The sequence below is a fragment of the Hibiscus syriacus genome, unplaced genomic scaffold (genome assembly GCF_006381635.1).
Source record: "Hibiscus syriacus cultivar Baekdansim isolate YM2019G1 unplaced genomic scaffold, ASM638163v2 tig00112925_pilon, whole genome shotgun sequence".
Lineage (NCBI taxonomy): Eukaryota > Viridiplantae > Streptophyta > Magnoliopsida > Malvales > Malvaceae > Hibiscus > Hibiscus syriacus.
The window spans coordinates 1,043,453-1,060,898 of NW_024063420.1; the positions used below are offsets into that span (position 1 = coordinate 1,043,453).

General features: G+C 32.1%; 1 protein-coding gene and 1 pseudogene across 1 annotated transcript; one reads left to right on the top strand and one right to left on the bottom strand.

Annotated features, from left to right (window-relative positions):
- Positions 1-4,256: 4,256 nt before the first annotated feature.
- LOC120184613 (probable WRKY transcription factor 51) lies at positions 4,257-6,696 on the top strand. Its single transcript, XM_039189028.1, has 3 exons — positions 4,257-4,527; positions 4,615-4,761; positions 6,474-6,696. Exons 1-3 carry the CDS (start codon positions 4,319-4,321, stop codon positions 6,670-6,672), a joined length of 555 nt encoding a protein of 184 aa, XP_039044959.1. The 5' UTR covers positions 4,257-4,318; the 3' UTR covers positions 6,673-6,696.
- A 4,620-nt stretch (positions 6,697-11,316) lies between these two features.
- On the bottom strand, positions 11,317-15,661 carry LOC120184606 (annotated as a pseudogene).
- Positions 15,662-17,446: the final 1,785 nt, after the last annotated feature.

The window sequence follows — 17,446 nt, forward strand, 5'->3', positions numbered from 1 at the left end:
TCTCTCACCCCTTCACTTCCAATTAAATATATTCAAAGCCAAAAGGCATGCAAATTGAAAATGGTGGCATTAATTTAATTTCATAGTATTTCCTCGTTGCTGCCTCCTCATGTGATGGCTTGGTGTGACCCATGAGAAACTCATGCTCCATTAACCTTATAATCTGATTTTAACTTTTTTTTTAATAGTATGTGATGATTATAAGATAATATCTATTAAGAATCTTTTATAGTTATTGATAAAGTGCACACACCCTACAGATGCAGTTGCTTGAACTTAAAATCTTTAAGAAAAATAACATTCTCTTCTACCACTGAAACAACTCAATAAATTGCTATGTTTATTGTTTTATTGTTGTTTGATAGAAAAAGTTTTTGAATACTCTAAGATGATTACAATGTAGTATCTATTCAGAATCTTTCTTAATCATTAATAACATGCATACACTGCAGACGTAGCTGCTCGAACTCAATATCTTAAAAGAAAACAACACTCCATTTAACCACTGATATCACTTATTGGATTCTATTCTAACCACTAAAATCATTTAACGATTTTTTTTATTCAAGTGGTAAGCAACTTGATATCGCTTAAGCAGGTCTCGAGTTCGAGTTCTTGTGTATGCAAAAAATCCCCAGGGAGACTCACTCACCAAAGTCAAATGTTTGATCGAATCAATTCGGCTTAATCAGTATGAAGCCTTGAAAACTGGGAACACAACAAGAAAAATCACTTAATGAATTCAAGAATAGATTTATAGTATACTTACACATTTGTGATTTATGATATGCTTAAAATTACATACCACAACAAATGTACATATAATTTGATAGTGTTTTTTTTAACTGAAACGTGAACAATAGTAACTGAGATCACTCCGTCTAATCAATAAAGAAACAATTAAATGAGCAAATTTACTTTTTGATAACGAGATAGTGTAGAGTGAAAATGCCTTCATTATTATTATAATGGTAAAATGGTTAATACTCATATTTTTTTTAAAAACGGAATTTAATAAATTTGGTTATATATGATCTTCATTTGAATATAATTAATTAAGAATATATGATTTATAACTTAAAAGCTTTGTAACTTTAAAAGCTTGTAATATTAAATAAATATATAAGTTCTTACTGTGACCGTTATCTTAATAATGAAACTTAATGTATTATTGGAATTAAATAATCCAACAGTTGGTACTTTTCTAGACAAATTTTCATTGTCATGTGGGATCTGTAATGAATTGATTCAGCTCTAATTTTGTTCAGCGGTGATCCGTTTTAAATATTATTGACATGTCATTCATACATTCTACCGTTCAACTCTTAGACCAAAAAGTCACAATCATTAATATTTTTACATAAAAATTAGAAGTACAATAGATATAACAATAAAATTTAGAAATATTGTGGGTAGGGAACAAAATTTTTAAAATACATGTGTTGAAAAATTATTATAAGATATTAAACTATTTATTATAATATACATGAAACTCTTTATATCTATACGATAAGTTTTATAAAATATATTAAGAAAATATAATTGGTCATGTGGACTGGATAAAAATTACATGAAACTTCAATTATTTATTATATTTTATGAAACTCGTCATTTTCACATGCCTAGACATTGCAGTAAATATCCTAAATCTCAAATTAATTTTTTAACACTTACAGTTCCCAAAAATATAATTCCGTCTATATTATTTGACCAACGAAGTCATAAATATAAACTATATTTGATCATATTTGTTTACGTATGATATTTTTAAGTTTCTTTTTTTCTATATTTAGTCTGTATGAATATAAATATAAATATTTAAATGTATTAAAATTTTAAACATTAATTAAATTTAATTAGATCATGTTTATTATATTTGTTTATTAAATCTACTAATAGAATTGTCTATTTTCATATAAAAATATCAGTTTTGATATAAAATTATTATAACTATCTTCCATTTTTACAATTATATATTTTTTTTCACATGACCATTTTTCTATTGCTTTACACCTAAATATATATATTTATATATTAAATTATAAGAATTGACGTATTCCCATTTTACTTGGTAAAGTGGTCAAATAGCTTACCCACGTTCTGATTAGCATTTTCTTAATATCCATATCATTATTTCATATCTTCTTCTCGTATAATTTTATGTATTCCCATTTTACACCTAAAAATTATTTTAAATTATAAGGATTAACGTATTCTCATTCTACACTTAAAAAATTATAATTCATATCTTTATTTTATATAATTTAAAATGGGAATACGTCAATTCTTATAATTTAAAATAATTTCTCCACATATCCATGTTTGAATACAATTACTTACTGATTTTAATGCACATTTTAATATTCATATAATTACTTGTCAAGTACACATATGTACTTTAAAACATGATTCTAGATATTTCATCATGTCAAGTTCATTTTCATGTGTAAGAACCAACTAATCATCATATCATATCTTAATATAAAATGTCACAAATCATGTTATCAACTACTATATCAAAAAGTCTTCCTTATATAAATACATATATCTGCTCAAATACTTGACATTGTATGTAGGGGTGCTTATCGAGTGAATCGATTGTGAGTTGGACAGTATTTGATTCTTGCTCGTTAAAAGAACTTATTGTTCGACTCGATTAATTGCTCATTAAGTTTGTCAAAATTTTACTTAACTTGACTCATTGCTCGTTAAACTCACTAGAATTTTTACCATATTTTTTTAACTATAGGTAAAACCTACTTATACAATATAGAGCTTAATATAAACATATATTAATAAATTTAACTAAAAAATTATCAAACTAATGTATGAAGAATTAAAGTCTAAACTCTAAAGTAACAATCCACGAATACACCAAACTAGTAAATTAATATATTAATAAATTAATTTTAATTAGTGATTTATCATTTTTCTTATATCTATTAGCAAATTAGCAATTATTATTTAGACTGCCTTTTTTTAATAGAATAATTTTTAAGGTAACTACTAAGAAGATATATAAAAAAATTAACGAACAACTCGCAAACCTATTAAGTCAGGTTAGACCTTGCTCGACTCAATTTGCTTATGTCTCGAGTCAAGTTTGAGTCCAACCCGAATCAATCCGAGTCAAGCATTCACATAGTTTTGATCAAATCGAGTACGAATAACTCATGAGCTACTTAGGGATGGCAGAATGACCCGAACCCGACGGGGAAACCCGAAACCCGGTCAAGTTTTGGTCGGATCGGGTTTGAATGATATCGGGTCGGGTCGGGTATCGGGAATTTTTTCGAAGATTTTTTCGGGTCGGGTTAGGGGACGGGGCAAGGTATCCCCGCCCCGCCCCGATTATATATATATATATATATATATAATATTTTTTATTTTTTATATTAATTATATATATAATATTTTATATTTTTTATATTAATTATATATATAATATTTTTGGGTTCGGGTTTGAGTATAATATTTCGTGTCGGGGACGGGGGAAAAATTTTCGATGGGGATCAGGTCGGGGATGAGGATTCATTTCAGGTTCGAGGACGGGGCGAGCAAAACCCGCCCCGAACTCGCCCGGTTGCCATTCCTAGAGCTACTCAACCCATTAAACACCCCCTGATTGTATGAATGTCACTAAAAACTTGTAAATGAAACTATAATTTGCTACCGATTTAAAAAATTTATCATTATTAAGAGAAGAGATCTTTTTGGTGGATAAATCTGAGATAAATTCAAGATAATATTTATTTAAAAAATTTTAATTATTTAATAATGAATGTTCATACTCTTGTATATATAATATTTGAACTCGCAATTTTAAGAAATAACCACAAATTCCTTAATTACTTAATCGTTTAATTCATGCAAGAAAAAAAATTAAAATTTTTTATAATTCAATTAGCCAATTATTCAAACGAGATAAATGCTCATAAAATCTTGGGCTAAATTACCCCACTTCATTGCATTATAAGTGTAGTCAGGCCAAGATCAATTTAATCCAATCAAGAAGCGCCACGCAAAATGCAATACAGTACAAGTGGTTCCATATTGTAACGCAATAAAGTTAAGCTCAAAGTCACCCATATGACGCCATCATACCACGTGGCAGCACCGAATACCTTCTCTACATCGCTCCAGGAAATGTCCATGAAGCAGCAGCTCATAAAATTAAAAAATTGAAAAAAAGAAGGAAAAATAATTACTATTATTTAGGATATTTAAAATTAAATGTATAAAATGGTTCGCAGCTATGCCAAACAAGCTTCCCTTCCTACAACACTGTCAAAGACCAAAGTCCAGTTTTCCCTTAGAAATGGACTTTTCTCATCAAAACCCTAATTACACCTTCTTCCCTGAAAACCTCAATCCCATGCCCGATTTCCAGCTCTCCGATTATCTTATGCTCGATGACGGCATCCTCGACGACCACGATGCGTACTCGTCGAAAAGTATGGCTTCTTTGGAGAAAGTTACGACTGCCGCTACTGATCTCAGTGGTGCAACCTCAAAAAATAGTAACATGCAAGTTATATATATTATGAGCTCCTCAATGGATCTTCTTTCTTTCGTTTAAGGTATTTATTGATTTTTTGGGTTAAAAAATTGCAGAAAATACAAAAATGGAGTGGGGAAAAACAAATCGGAACTCGGAGTTCGAGTTGCGCTTAGAATGAAGTCAGAGATGGACGTGATCGATGATGGATACAAATGGAGGAAATATGGTAAAAAGTCCATCAAGAACAGCCCCAACCCAAGGTAATTTTCTGGCTTTATCTCTGTTTTTTTTAGTGATAGAATAGTTCTTAATTATTGACACATACTCAAATTCAAAACTTTTTGAGTGAACAATATTTTCTTAATCACTGAAGTTATTTAACGAAATATGAATTATTAAGTTTCATTGATCGATCTCATCATCTTGGCTTCAATATTAAGCGGACCCATAACTTTGTATACATCTATTTTAAAAATATAATAATACTTCCAAGTTGATAATTAACTTCTTATTCCTCGTGGTGAATTGGAAATAATTAAGTATGCAGAAAATCCATGTCTCAAAACAATGGATTTGGATTTTTTAAATAGTAAAATGAGGCAGCATGTGGGATTTTGATATTATTATAGTTTAAATCTTCAACAATTTGCGGCAATAGGCTAATTAGTAATTAGTAAGCATGATTTTTGTATTAACATACTCTATATAACAAAGAAGAGAAGTAGAAATAACTTTATTTCCCTTTCTATCACTTCCGATGCTCATGGTTGTGCACTCCATGTAATGTTGATCATAAATCCCATCACATCATATACGGAGTAGGATATGTATATTTCCAAAAAGTGGGGCAAAAGGGCTGATCCATCACTCACATACATACACTGTGGGCTGCTGCGTTATCATCACATGTCCACACCAAAACTAGTTGTTTCTTGTTTTGCTAATACCATTCATCGTCCATGTAGAAAACGCTTCGATCACTCCACATACATACACTACACTGGCCTGCTGCGTTTATCATCATCAACTAGCTACCTACTTAATTATCTACACCTTTTGCTGCAAATATCTTTGATTTTGGTTTCTAGATTCTTGGGTAGTCTAACATGAAATATGAATTATGAAATTGGATGGTCAACTTTTACTGATCCAATAATCCTAAAATATAAAATTTAAAAGTTTTATACAATATACACACGCATTAAATATAGAATTTGGATGCTAACATTTTAACAAAAACAAATGCAATATGGCAACTATTCAATTATTTATAGATTCAAACATGTATTAAATTATTCATCATGTGATTCACTTATATAATCAAATAACTTATAAACCATCACTACTACTTAAATATGTATACATATGAAAAAAAACTTAAATACATAAGACTAAAAACTATTGAAAAAAAAGTGCATATCTCGATTTTTATTTTAAAATTTGTTTAGACAATGGGGTTGAATAGCTTCACTTGTAAGCAATATCCAACTCTTAAATGAATCGTCTCTATTTCTGCAAACATGACTGGTCAAAGCTCAATACTTGGTCAAGTCTTTATATTTCAAATATGAGTCATAATTTTAGTTTTGTTAAGGCCAACCTGTTTCAGATAATTTTAAACAATTATTATACGTATTGTCTTCCAAGATGAAAGAATATATAGGATTGCAGAATTAGATGTTCATGATCATTAGCATATAGAGGCATGTAATTTTACTTGGTACTTCACCTTTACATACTCTTTCCTTTTAAATTAGAACTTATATTTTGAGATATTATATTTTATAATTTTCGAGATTGCGATTTATGAGATAACTCATAAAAGAATGTGCTCGTATATTTGTACATATATGTCCTCGGTTGTCTTCTTGGTTGATGATGATGTGAAATACATATTTGGTGTATGTGTACTTCTCATATTGTATTGTTGGTTGGTTGATGATGATGTGGGTTACATTGTTGGGTAATGCAGGAATTATTATAAATGTTCAAGTGGAGGGTGCAATGTGAAGAAGAGGATAGAAAGGGACATAAATGAAAAAAGTTATGTGATAACTACATACGATGGTGTTCACAACCATGACACCCCATCCCTGCTTTACTATAACCAAATGCCCCTCATGGCTCCTAATGCTTGGACCTTGCAACCTTCTTCTTCTTCTACTACATGAATGGATACTTACAACTTGCTTATCTTGTTGCCTAAAATGGTCAGCTACTTCAAAGACACAGGAAATGTTTCTAGTTGAGATTTTAGGCTTTTTTTTGGGAGCTGAACAGTTAAAAATCCAGCCCTTAAAGCTCACTTTAGACCCAATAGAATCGGGACTGGGCCAATCTGATGGATTAACTATCAGTCATCCTTGTTATATAAAATAATATGAATCCAAGAATGTTGAAAATACACATATTCTGATTTAGTTCAAACATAATTATTATAAGGATAACCGTTGATCACTTTCATTTAAGTTTTGTATACTTTTTCTTATTGAATTCAAAAAACGTAAGATCATTTATGTTTTTATTTAATTAAAATTTGGTCACTGAAACGTTGACTGCCGTTAGTTTAATGACATGACACGTTAGTAAAATTGTTTAATTTTAATTTTAACAGCTGAACTTTAGATAAAATTCTAATTGTGAAAGTAGTTTAAAGACAATTTTTCTGTTTACCCTTTTTCCTTCTCCTTCACGTTCCTTCTCTATTATTAAGGCTGTAAATGTCAACTATAAATGAGACAAGCTAGATTGCAAATTACTAGAGATTGACTTGATAAATACTCGATTTGAATGGACTCGAACTCGACTCGAGTTCTTAACGAACCGAAACGAGTTACTTTATACTCAATTTGAAAAGCTTGATAAAATGTTTTTTTTAAATATATAGTATAAATATATTTAAAATTCAGGTTCAAGTTTGAGTTTTAACTCGGTTAAGTTTAAGAATATTTTTTATTTCGAGCTTCAATTCATAGTTTCGAGTTTGAGTCGAACTTAAAAGTTTTACGCTCGAGAATTTTCAACCCAAATCAAGCTCCATTTCAGAATTTTCGGCCCTATTCTTTGTTGCCTGTTGGTTTCCTTCACCTGAAAAAATATTTACCATTTGAAGACCGACAACATCAACCCAATTTTCATTTCGAAAATAATAATGCAAATGAAAAAAATGGGTCCATGCAGGATTATTTTGATTTGTGTAAGAATCTCTATCAAATGCTTATTGGAGATGAAACCGATGGAGTTGATTCTGCTGAAAGGATACAATCCAAGAGCGACCCCGATGACTTGGGCCTTTGTGTCGGTGATGTTTCTTCTTGTAATGCTGGAAAGTATACTTCATATGAAGGGTTTAACAAAGAGTTTCAATCTTCTCCACAACAAGTTTTTATGCGTTCCGATGGTAATGAAGTCATGAGATCCACATTGCTTGGTGAAAACGAAAAGGCCAAAAGGGCGATTCATTGGGGTCTTATGGTATTGATTACAATCAGTCCAATGATTTGATTACGAAACCAAATTGGTATAATAACTGGAGAAACTATATTTTTCTGAAAAATATACAAAACTAAAGGAAAGTATCAATACTGTAGTTTACCCTTATTACAATCATACAAGTACATGACATAAATGCAAACACAAACACTCATCTAGAATAGGTTGCTGTGATTTTAGTTTACAGCTCATCCCGAGATTCTTGTGTACCGGAGTCAGGGCCACTCCCTTTGAGCTTCTCGGCGGTTCTGTGGATAGCTTCTGCAGCAGATTTCGCAGTTTCTTTAGCTATGGCTTCACTTGTTCTGATGCTGTCCATCACTGCTTCTTTCACCTTCTCTCCCGCACCAACAGCTTCTGATGGGCCTTTGCCTGTGCCTGTGCCTGTGCCCCTAAAACTAACAACCAAACATACTCAAATGGACTCATAATAGTATGTAATAAACAAAAGCAGGGAACATCATGCAGTGCAAATGATGTTCTTACTCGAGGCTTGGAGGGGTGAAGCGCAACTGAAGCTCGTGGAAGATGACTATGATCTTTTCCCAATAACTCTTATGGGATTTCTTCAACAACGGAAGGGTGTTTGACAGTAACTGGAACATAGATGGCTTGTCTTCATTGTTCTGTTTTTCTACGCAAACTACGGGTCGAATTTGATGAGATAGGATGATTAACCAGAGAAGAAACAGTAACAAGGTTGTTGCTCTAGATTTATTCATTCTTTAAAATTTGCAAAACTGAATATTGGAAATGAAAAAGGAAGTGGTGTTTGCAGGTTTGTAGTTAGCCTGGATGCTTTCATGTTTGGACACGTTCTACTGAAACGTGGTGTGATCACCTTTCTTCTAGGCCTCCGCTTCTAGACATTACCAGGTTAGGGTAAACAATCTATTTTGTTTTTTTTATTAATTTTATTTAATCATTAAATGATTATCAATTTAGATCATTAATAAAAATGATGTTGTCTATATTTTTTAATGGGGATAATAATAAGTCTATTCCATATTTATATATTTAATTAATTTAGCTTTACTTTAAAATAATTTAATAAATTTATTTTTTATTTATAAACTTAATTATTAAAATATATAATTTATCTTAAATTTTATATTTATATAAAATTTAAATCCTAAATCTAGTTTCAACAAACTTAAAGTTTTTATATTTTACAAATAAATCATTGAACTAGTATAATGTATGTAAATAATTTTTTAGAACTTTTTTCTTTAGCTAAATAAACCTTTACTTTTCTTACGCATATTATATCTTTGCATAAGGATTAAGTAGAGGCTCGTTTTCAAATAATAATAGTAATAATAAATTTAAGCTCAAATTGTTTTGGACTTGACAATACGTTTCAGTGTTTATAAATTAATAAAATATTTAAAAACATATCTTTACATTATTTTATTATTAAATTTAAATAAAAATATGTTAATTATTTAATTTGATTTAAAATAAAATCAGGTGATATATTAGAGTCGAAAGTCAAATCAAGAAAATCATGGGCTGAATTTCTCAAATAATGTAGTTGAAAAAAATTTGTTCGAATAGGGCACTCTCAAAATTATTTCGTGAAATAAAGTGAATGCTACATTAAATCCGAAGACGCATTGGAGTCCAAGCAACTTACTGGGAGAGATGCATGGAGTGCAATGCGTCTCTCATATTTTTTTCACGTAAATGTACAAAGGGTAAATTACACAATTAATCTTTCATATTTTTATGTTAGTCGTGTAAAAAAATATATAAGCTTTATATCTACTAAATATTCAATTTAAATTGGTATTACGAATATATTTGACATTAATTTAATTATAAAACTATTTTTATTTAAAATACACGAGATATTATCATAATGATACTATTTTGGACAACAATTTCAATTAGAAATTATGTAAGCTCGATGTTGATTTCTTTAGTACACAAATTCAATGTTTGGACTCCAAAAAAAATTACCCTTTGTATATTTATGAAAAAGTGAAAAAATTACCCTTTAGTACACAAGTTGAGTGATTAAATTGAAAAAATTAAAAGTACAATGAGTGAATTTGGAGAGAGAGTAAAGTTGAATGATTAATTGTGTAATTTACCCTTTGAAAGTATGGGAGATGCAAGGAGTGTAATGCGTCTCCCATATTTTTTTAGGCTAAATTATATAATTAATCATTCAACTTTACTCTATCTCCAAATTCACTTACTATACTTTTAATTTTTTCAATTTGATCACTCAACTTTTGTTTTACTCCTATTTTGATCACTCATCGACCATTGTTCAAGTTGTTATATGGAAGCCAATTTGATCCATCAACTCTAGCATTGAATTTGTGTACTAAAGAAACCAACATCGTGCTTACATAATTTCTAATTGAAATTGTTATCCAAAATAGTGCAGTTGTATTTAATTAATTTGGAGAAAGAATAAAGTTAATGATTAATTGTGTAATTTACACTTTGTACATTTACATAAGAATGAAATTTGTGAAAAATATGGGAGACGCATTGCACTCCATGCGTCTCCCCCAAATTTATTTATAAGTCGTTTGGACTTCAATGTGTCTTTGGATTTACTGTAGCATTCACTCTATTTCACGAAATAATTTTGAGAGTGCCCTATTCGAACAATTTTTTTTCAACTATATTATTTGAGAAATTCAGTACTTAATTTTAAAACATAATAGTAAAATTAATCTCTAATGTCTTAGAAAACGATTATTTTGTTCCTTGTTCATTTTTTATGCATTTTTACACCTAATGCATCAAATTTTTATTAAAAAAGTCTATGTTGGATGAAAATTGATAGTTGATTAATGTTTTAACACATATAGTTAATTGGACGTTTTCACACATGCTTAATTGATAATATGTATTTATTATGTCATTTAAAATGATAATCTAATATATATTATATCACTTAAAGTGATAATATCATGTCGTCCAAAATGACTATATAATTCATACAATTGATACTATGACAAACAATCTTTAAAACAAATAGTTAAATACACTTAGTTGATACCTCTCCTCCTTTTTAAGCCTTAAGTTCAATATCAGAACAAAATTTTCCTTAATTGTTATAAAAGAAATATTATTTGTTGACAGAATCACTCTGTCGATAAAGGTTTGTTTTGTTTTTTTCTCAAATTCCAGGCAGAAAGGACTTGCCATTTTGAAGTTTCAAAAATTAGATTTGAGCATGAATGAGGACCATCCTTTTACTTCACCAATGAAGTTCAGCATGCATTCATTCATGAATAGAGAAGCACCTCCAAATTAAACAAAGAAATGAAAACGGCTGCGAGCTTTCAAAATGCATATAGGAGCTTCAATTCTTACAACACTATTCCCATCAAATATTATATACAGATGGTGGCAGTGGTCATTCAATTCTTAGGCACTTCACACTGCATGAGTCACCTTCTTTGATCAATGTGTGGTTTAGATTTGGATATTTCAGTTCCATCTCTTGGAATTCTTCAGCCCTTTCGACTTTTGTTTAGCTGCTTGAAATGCCTGCCTTTTTTGTTTCTTTTGAGCTTCCTTCTCCGCCTGTTCAAACCACCAAGCTTCATGTTATCATCTGTAAACTCTCCAGTTAACAAACACCTAATCCCTTACCTTTGACATCTTCGATTTTGCTTTCACTTTTGGAGCTTTCTCTTCAAGTTCCGCCTCACGCTCAAGTTCCTTCTCCCTTGCCTCTATGTTCTTCTCCAGATAGTACTGTTCATTTCAGATTGGTTAATCAAATAAGAAACAACTCACTCAACACCATATTTCAGGTGAATACCATCAATAAACCTCTTAGCTGATGGAGAAAAATAGAAAACATGTATCTGAGTTACCTCATGGATTATAAAAATAATAATAATGATAATTTCAGTTTTTTTAAATCAAGCTAACACTTAACCAAGAAAACCATACATTGTAGTCGCCTGCATAGTCCTGCAAATGCCCGTCTTTTACTTCCACTACTCTGTTCACTATTTGCCGAATGAAGTATCGGTCATGAGATACTGTAATCACAGTGCCACTGTACTCTCTAATTGCCTCCTGATTGAATTCAAAGATTGCACAGAACATGAGTGATAAATCGAAATGCTATAATATCGGGATAAAAGGATGAAGGACTAAGACAAAACCAAACCTCTAGCATCTCTTTCGAGGGTATATCCAGATGATTAGTTGGTTCATCCAAAACTAGTAGGGTTGATGGTTTTACCATGAATTTGCAAAAGGCAAGACGTGCCTGAATGGAACAGGAAAAGACAACATTCAAATATATACCTTCAACACAATTATCTTAGGCATGAAAAACAATATGTAATAGGGCATTTATTCACCAAATACTGTGTGTGTGTTTGGGGGGGGGTGGAGCTTGGGAAACAGAACCATATTAGGTTAGTCATATCGAAATTCGTCAGCATGTATAATGTTAAACATTCGTTTCGAAAACACCCTCAACAACCTCTGACTAAATAAATTTGCCAAATTGTATAGGAGTGATAAATTAAACAATTTTCTTTAATGAAATCTATGAAATCATATGTGAAAAAAAAACAAATGTAGTATATTTACCTTCTCACCACCACTCAATAGGGAAACCTTCCTGTCCAGCATATCTGCTTTGAAGTTGCAACGACCAAGGAGCCCCTTAATATCATCAATTCTCCAGTCCTCTGCAACTTCTTCCACTGTCTGAAGCACTGTTTTATCCAAATCAAGAGCCTCAGCCTGAAAGAAAGTTGACTAAATTCAGCACTTTGTACTTTCTTAGCTTGAAAGAGGAGCTCAGGTACTACGCAGGAAGATCAAAGTCAACTCAGATACAGATAGTGAATTCTCAGAGGCCACCAACCTGATTCTGCTCAAAATAATTTGGTAGAACATTATGCTCCCCAAGGAGCACTTCACCACCACTTGATTTCTCTAAACCCATAATCAGTTTCAGTAAAGTACTCTTTCCACAACCATTTGGACCAATAATGGCAATTTTCTCTCCCCTTTCAATTGGAAGATTTGCCTTGTTAAAAAGCATCTGACACAGAAACCAAACATTTATCAAAAAAGGAGGGCTGCAAAAATTAATAAATAAAAATCTAAACCATCCTCCTCACGTAATCAAACATTTTAACTCACCTCATCCTCATAACCAAATTCCAGATTCTTAATAGTAACAACAGATCTTCCACTTCTTCCGCGCTCGGGGAACCTGATCTTTATTTGTTTCCGTTGAAATGGCTTCTCTATTTGATCCTCTTCTTGAAGTTTCTCCAGCTTCTGTTACCACACGGAAGGAGAAGCAGACATTAAATAGCCGGAAAAACGTTCAGAGTCTAAACAATTAATCTCATTAAACACTGGCACAAAGTGTGATGAACCAGTAACTATCAAGTGGCACACACCATCAAAATCAAAAGAGAACACAATACAAAAATTTCAAGCAGCAGCAACTTTAGTCCCCAAACAAAGTTTCAATGACATATTGTCTTGTGTCAAATAATGTTGAAATGGAAAATGTAGAGGGAAGACGAGAAAAGAGAACCAAGTAGTATGCCGCTATTCATAGGTAATACTGTTTATGCAAATTAACTCTGATCATTTCAAGAAAAATACACATCCTCATGTGATCCAAATTGTGCATCATTTGTGGTCCAGAATAGAAAACTAATCCATATGATAGAAGTGATTATAAAACTTGACAAAGAAAGAAGAAATTCTGGCACTCATTTGAAAGATTTCAGCCAGTCCAGAAGGTTGTCAATCTGGGAATAATTTCATTCCATCAATCGTACCTTTTCAAGTCTTTACCAGATAATGTTATGACATCATAAAACTTATCATCTTTACACAACAATGGCCAAAGCAGACAGCTTGCATTCCTAGAAAATAAAATGGAATATATTTCAGGAATAAATCCTCCTCAATCGTACCTTTTCAGCAGAAGAAGCACGACCAGAATTTGCCCCAGCACCTAACCGGCTTATCAAATCTTTTGTCTGCTCAATCTCCTTCTGTTGCTTCTCCCACGCAGCATATTGAGATTCAACCCATGCTGCCTTCGCCTCAACATACTGAGAATAATTACCCTCAAATGTCCTGGAAACACCCATATCAGTCTCCACAATCTTTGTACACAGCTGATCTAGAAAAGCTCTATCATGGGATATAATGACCATTGGAACATCTTGCTTGTTGAGATACCCTTCAAGCCACTCAATTGTATCGAGGTCAAGGTGATTTGTAGGCTCGTCCAAAAGCAATAAATCAGGTTCCTGCAAATTTACATCTATATCAACAAAACAGCTAGAATACCAATATACTCTACTACGTATCGTACGCATGACCCACGGATTAACAACCTACACATCATCAAAAGATATATAACAAGCTAACCTGTTAATAGTAAAAATTTGCAGCCCGAGTCCAATCATAGCTATAACTTATGCAAAAGTAAACAATGTTGTTTTGAACATTACTATTACTATGTAAATATACATTTAAAAACAATATATTTGTTAGCCATCAACGAATCAACCTCCTATGCAATTCTAGAAGTGAACTCCTATACCTCTTAACCTCTACAAATTAGGCTCAAGAAATTCATTGCCCCTACTTCATTTAACAAAGAAAAAAAGAAACCTTTGGTTAAACTAGGCAACTATCATGATATCAAATTAATAATTTTACCTGCAACAAGATCTTTCCAAGTGACATCCTCATCTGCCAGCCGCTACTAAAACTGGCAACCAACCTATCCGAATCCTCAGGAGAAAACCCGAGCTCCGGCATCAACTTGCTAACCTTAGCATCAACCTCATCCAAATCAACAGCCTGAGCTCTTCTTTGCAACAAATCAAACTCATCCAAAAGCCTTCCCATCAACTCCAAATCCTCGGTAGTCCCTTCTATCGCCTTTTGAACCCTCTCTAACCTCTCAGAAATCTCCATTTCCTCTTTAAAGGCACTCATAAACTCCTCCCTCACCGTCCTAGTCATCGAAACTTCGAATTCCTGGTTCAAGAACGCAACTTTCATGTAGGGCTTAGCCTTTATAACGTTCCCCGAATCGGGTTCTTCTAGCCCAGTTATAATTCTCATTTGAGTCGTTTTCCCTGCTCCGTTTACTCCAACCAATCCAACTTTCTCGCCTTTTTTCACTTCCCAACTCACATCTTTCAAAACCGTTACTCCTTTATAGCTCTTGCTAATGTTTCGAGCTTTACACCAGAGGAAATACCCGAAGCACCGGTGTTGGATTGCCTGTTGCCACGCTTCCGATCAATCTCTTCCACTGCGTCGGATGAAAACAATGATTCAATGTCGTTTTGAGGGTCCTTGACGGAGGTCTCAACACTGAGAGTGGAAACTTGGGAAGTTATCTTAGCGGGTCTAAATTTAAGGCATTTGGGGGAGGCAAGTGAGGAGGAACCCCTTGTAAAAGAGGGTCTCAGAGAAGGAAAGAACGATGAGTGAAGGTCTAAGCGGTGGAGTTTTGTGGAAAGGTCCATGTTTGGGTAGTGGGAAAGTGAAGGAAAATATGGGGAAATGAAAGGATAAGAAAAATATGATAATATCCGAAGAAAGGGCAACGGGGGAGTTCCTCTGAGAATCTGTGGAAGAGAACTAAGGAACTCTCAGCCCACAAATAAAACTGAAGAGTTACGAGAGAAAAAGATATTCCTTTAGGATTAAGATATTCTTTGGTTAAGAGTAATTATATTTTGGTCACCACTTGATAAAAAAATAAAATAAAATTGTGGCTGAAGAGAAGAGAGGGAGATAACGAAGAGATGGCCGTTGATATTGGAGAAAAGATTGTGTGGTTTTGGTTAGCTAAGGAAAGAGACTCCGCCTGCCGCTTGTTGGCACGTGAAATCTAATGCATGATCCTACTTATTCCACGTATACAATCGGATAACAAACGGAATCCTCGCTGTTGTCCCTTGTTGTTTATTCACTTAATCATTTTTTTTTCTCTTTTCTAGTAAATAAATGGCCGTTTTTAACTAAATATGTCTTTGAAAATATTACTTTAATAAAAAATCATTTTAATTATCGAGAGAAACGAACCTCCTCAACCCGAGAGAAATTAAAAGTAGTGTCGTGACATTAATTCCTGAATAAGCTTAAGTTGTAGCTATCCATTGCCGTTTTTTCCATCATCTTCCACTCTTGTTAGTTTAGTATTTTGCCTTGGACTTTATTATAGCTTTAGATTCCTTTGGATTTGTTAGTTTCCAAATTGTATCATACTCCGTATCTATATTTTTTCCACATTATTATTGTTATTGATTAGTGATAATTCACTCACTACTATATTATTTATCATCGAAGTATACATTTGCACAATTACACATCTTATGTATACATGAACATATGAAAAATTTTATGTTAGGAGGAACAAACTTATAAAATTTTAAATATGGTAGAACTTATAAAATTTTAGGAGAGTGAAAATATATTTTCAATAAAAAATAAAAAAATATATATATAAAATATATAAGAATTTTATTTTTAGGGGGCGACCGCCCTACTTGCTCCCCTCTAAGTCCATCCTTGTATGTACATACAACACTTAATAGATGGTAAGAGAATTTCGAGATACTTAAATAACACATTGAATCATGGGCTTGTGTTCAAATCTACTGTTAGTGGTCTCAATCTAATGACGTTTGTAGATGGTGATTGAGGAAGCAACCTAGATCAAAGGTCCATGTCTAGGAATTGTGTATATGTGAATAAAGATCTATTCATTTGGAATTTGAAGAAACAAGTCTATTTCTTAATGAACCATGAAGATAGAATATCATAGTATAAAATATGTTGCTTTTGAAATTGTTCGGATAAAGGGGTTAATTTTAGACATGAGAGTCACAATATAAGATTCTAGTGATATGGAGTGAGAATACAAGTATTATGACTATGAGTGTCAATCTAATTTTTTATAATCAGTCTAAACATGTCGATTTTGATGTTATTTTATATGAGAGAAGATAAATGAAAAGTGTTTCCAAGTTAAATATATTCAAACTCCTCACCAAGTTGATGGTTTAACCAAGTCGTTGACAAGTGTTTATTTTAATTCATTTCGAGCAAAACTGAACATATCCATATAAAATATTTGTAGTTAGAAGTAGAAAACATAGGGAGAATGTTGAGGATACAAATAGACAGTTAGTCCAGGTAGTTAGGCTGTTTACCCGAGTTGTAAGAAAAGTTAGAAATTATTTATAACTGAAATGTAGAATATAGACTATAAATGTTGTAATTAGATCTCAATAAACATTGTGTCTTTGGGCTTAGTAAACTAACCTTAAGTTGTTCTCTAATCTTTCTGCCGTTCTTCTTGTTGGAAGCGTAGGTGGGCTCTCGAGTAATTTATAAAACTCGCACTATTATTAATACGAGGCAAAATACGTTATAACAACATTACCCCAATATGACAAC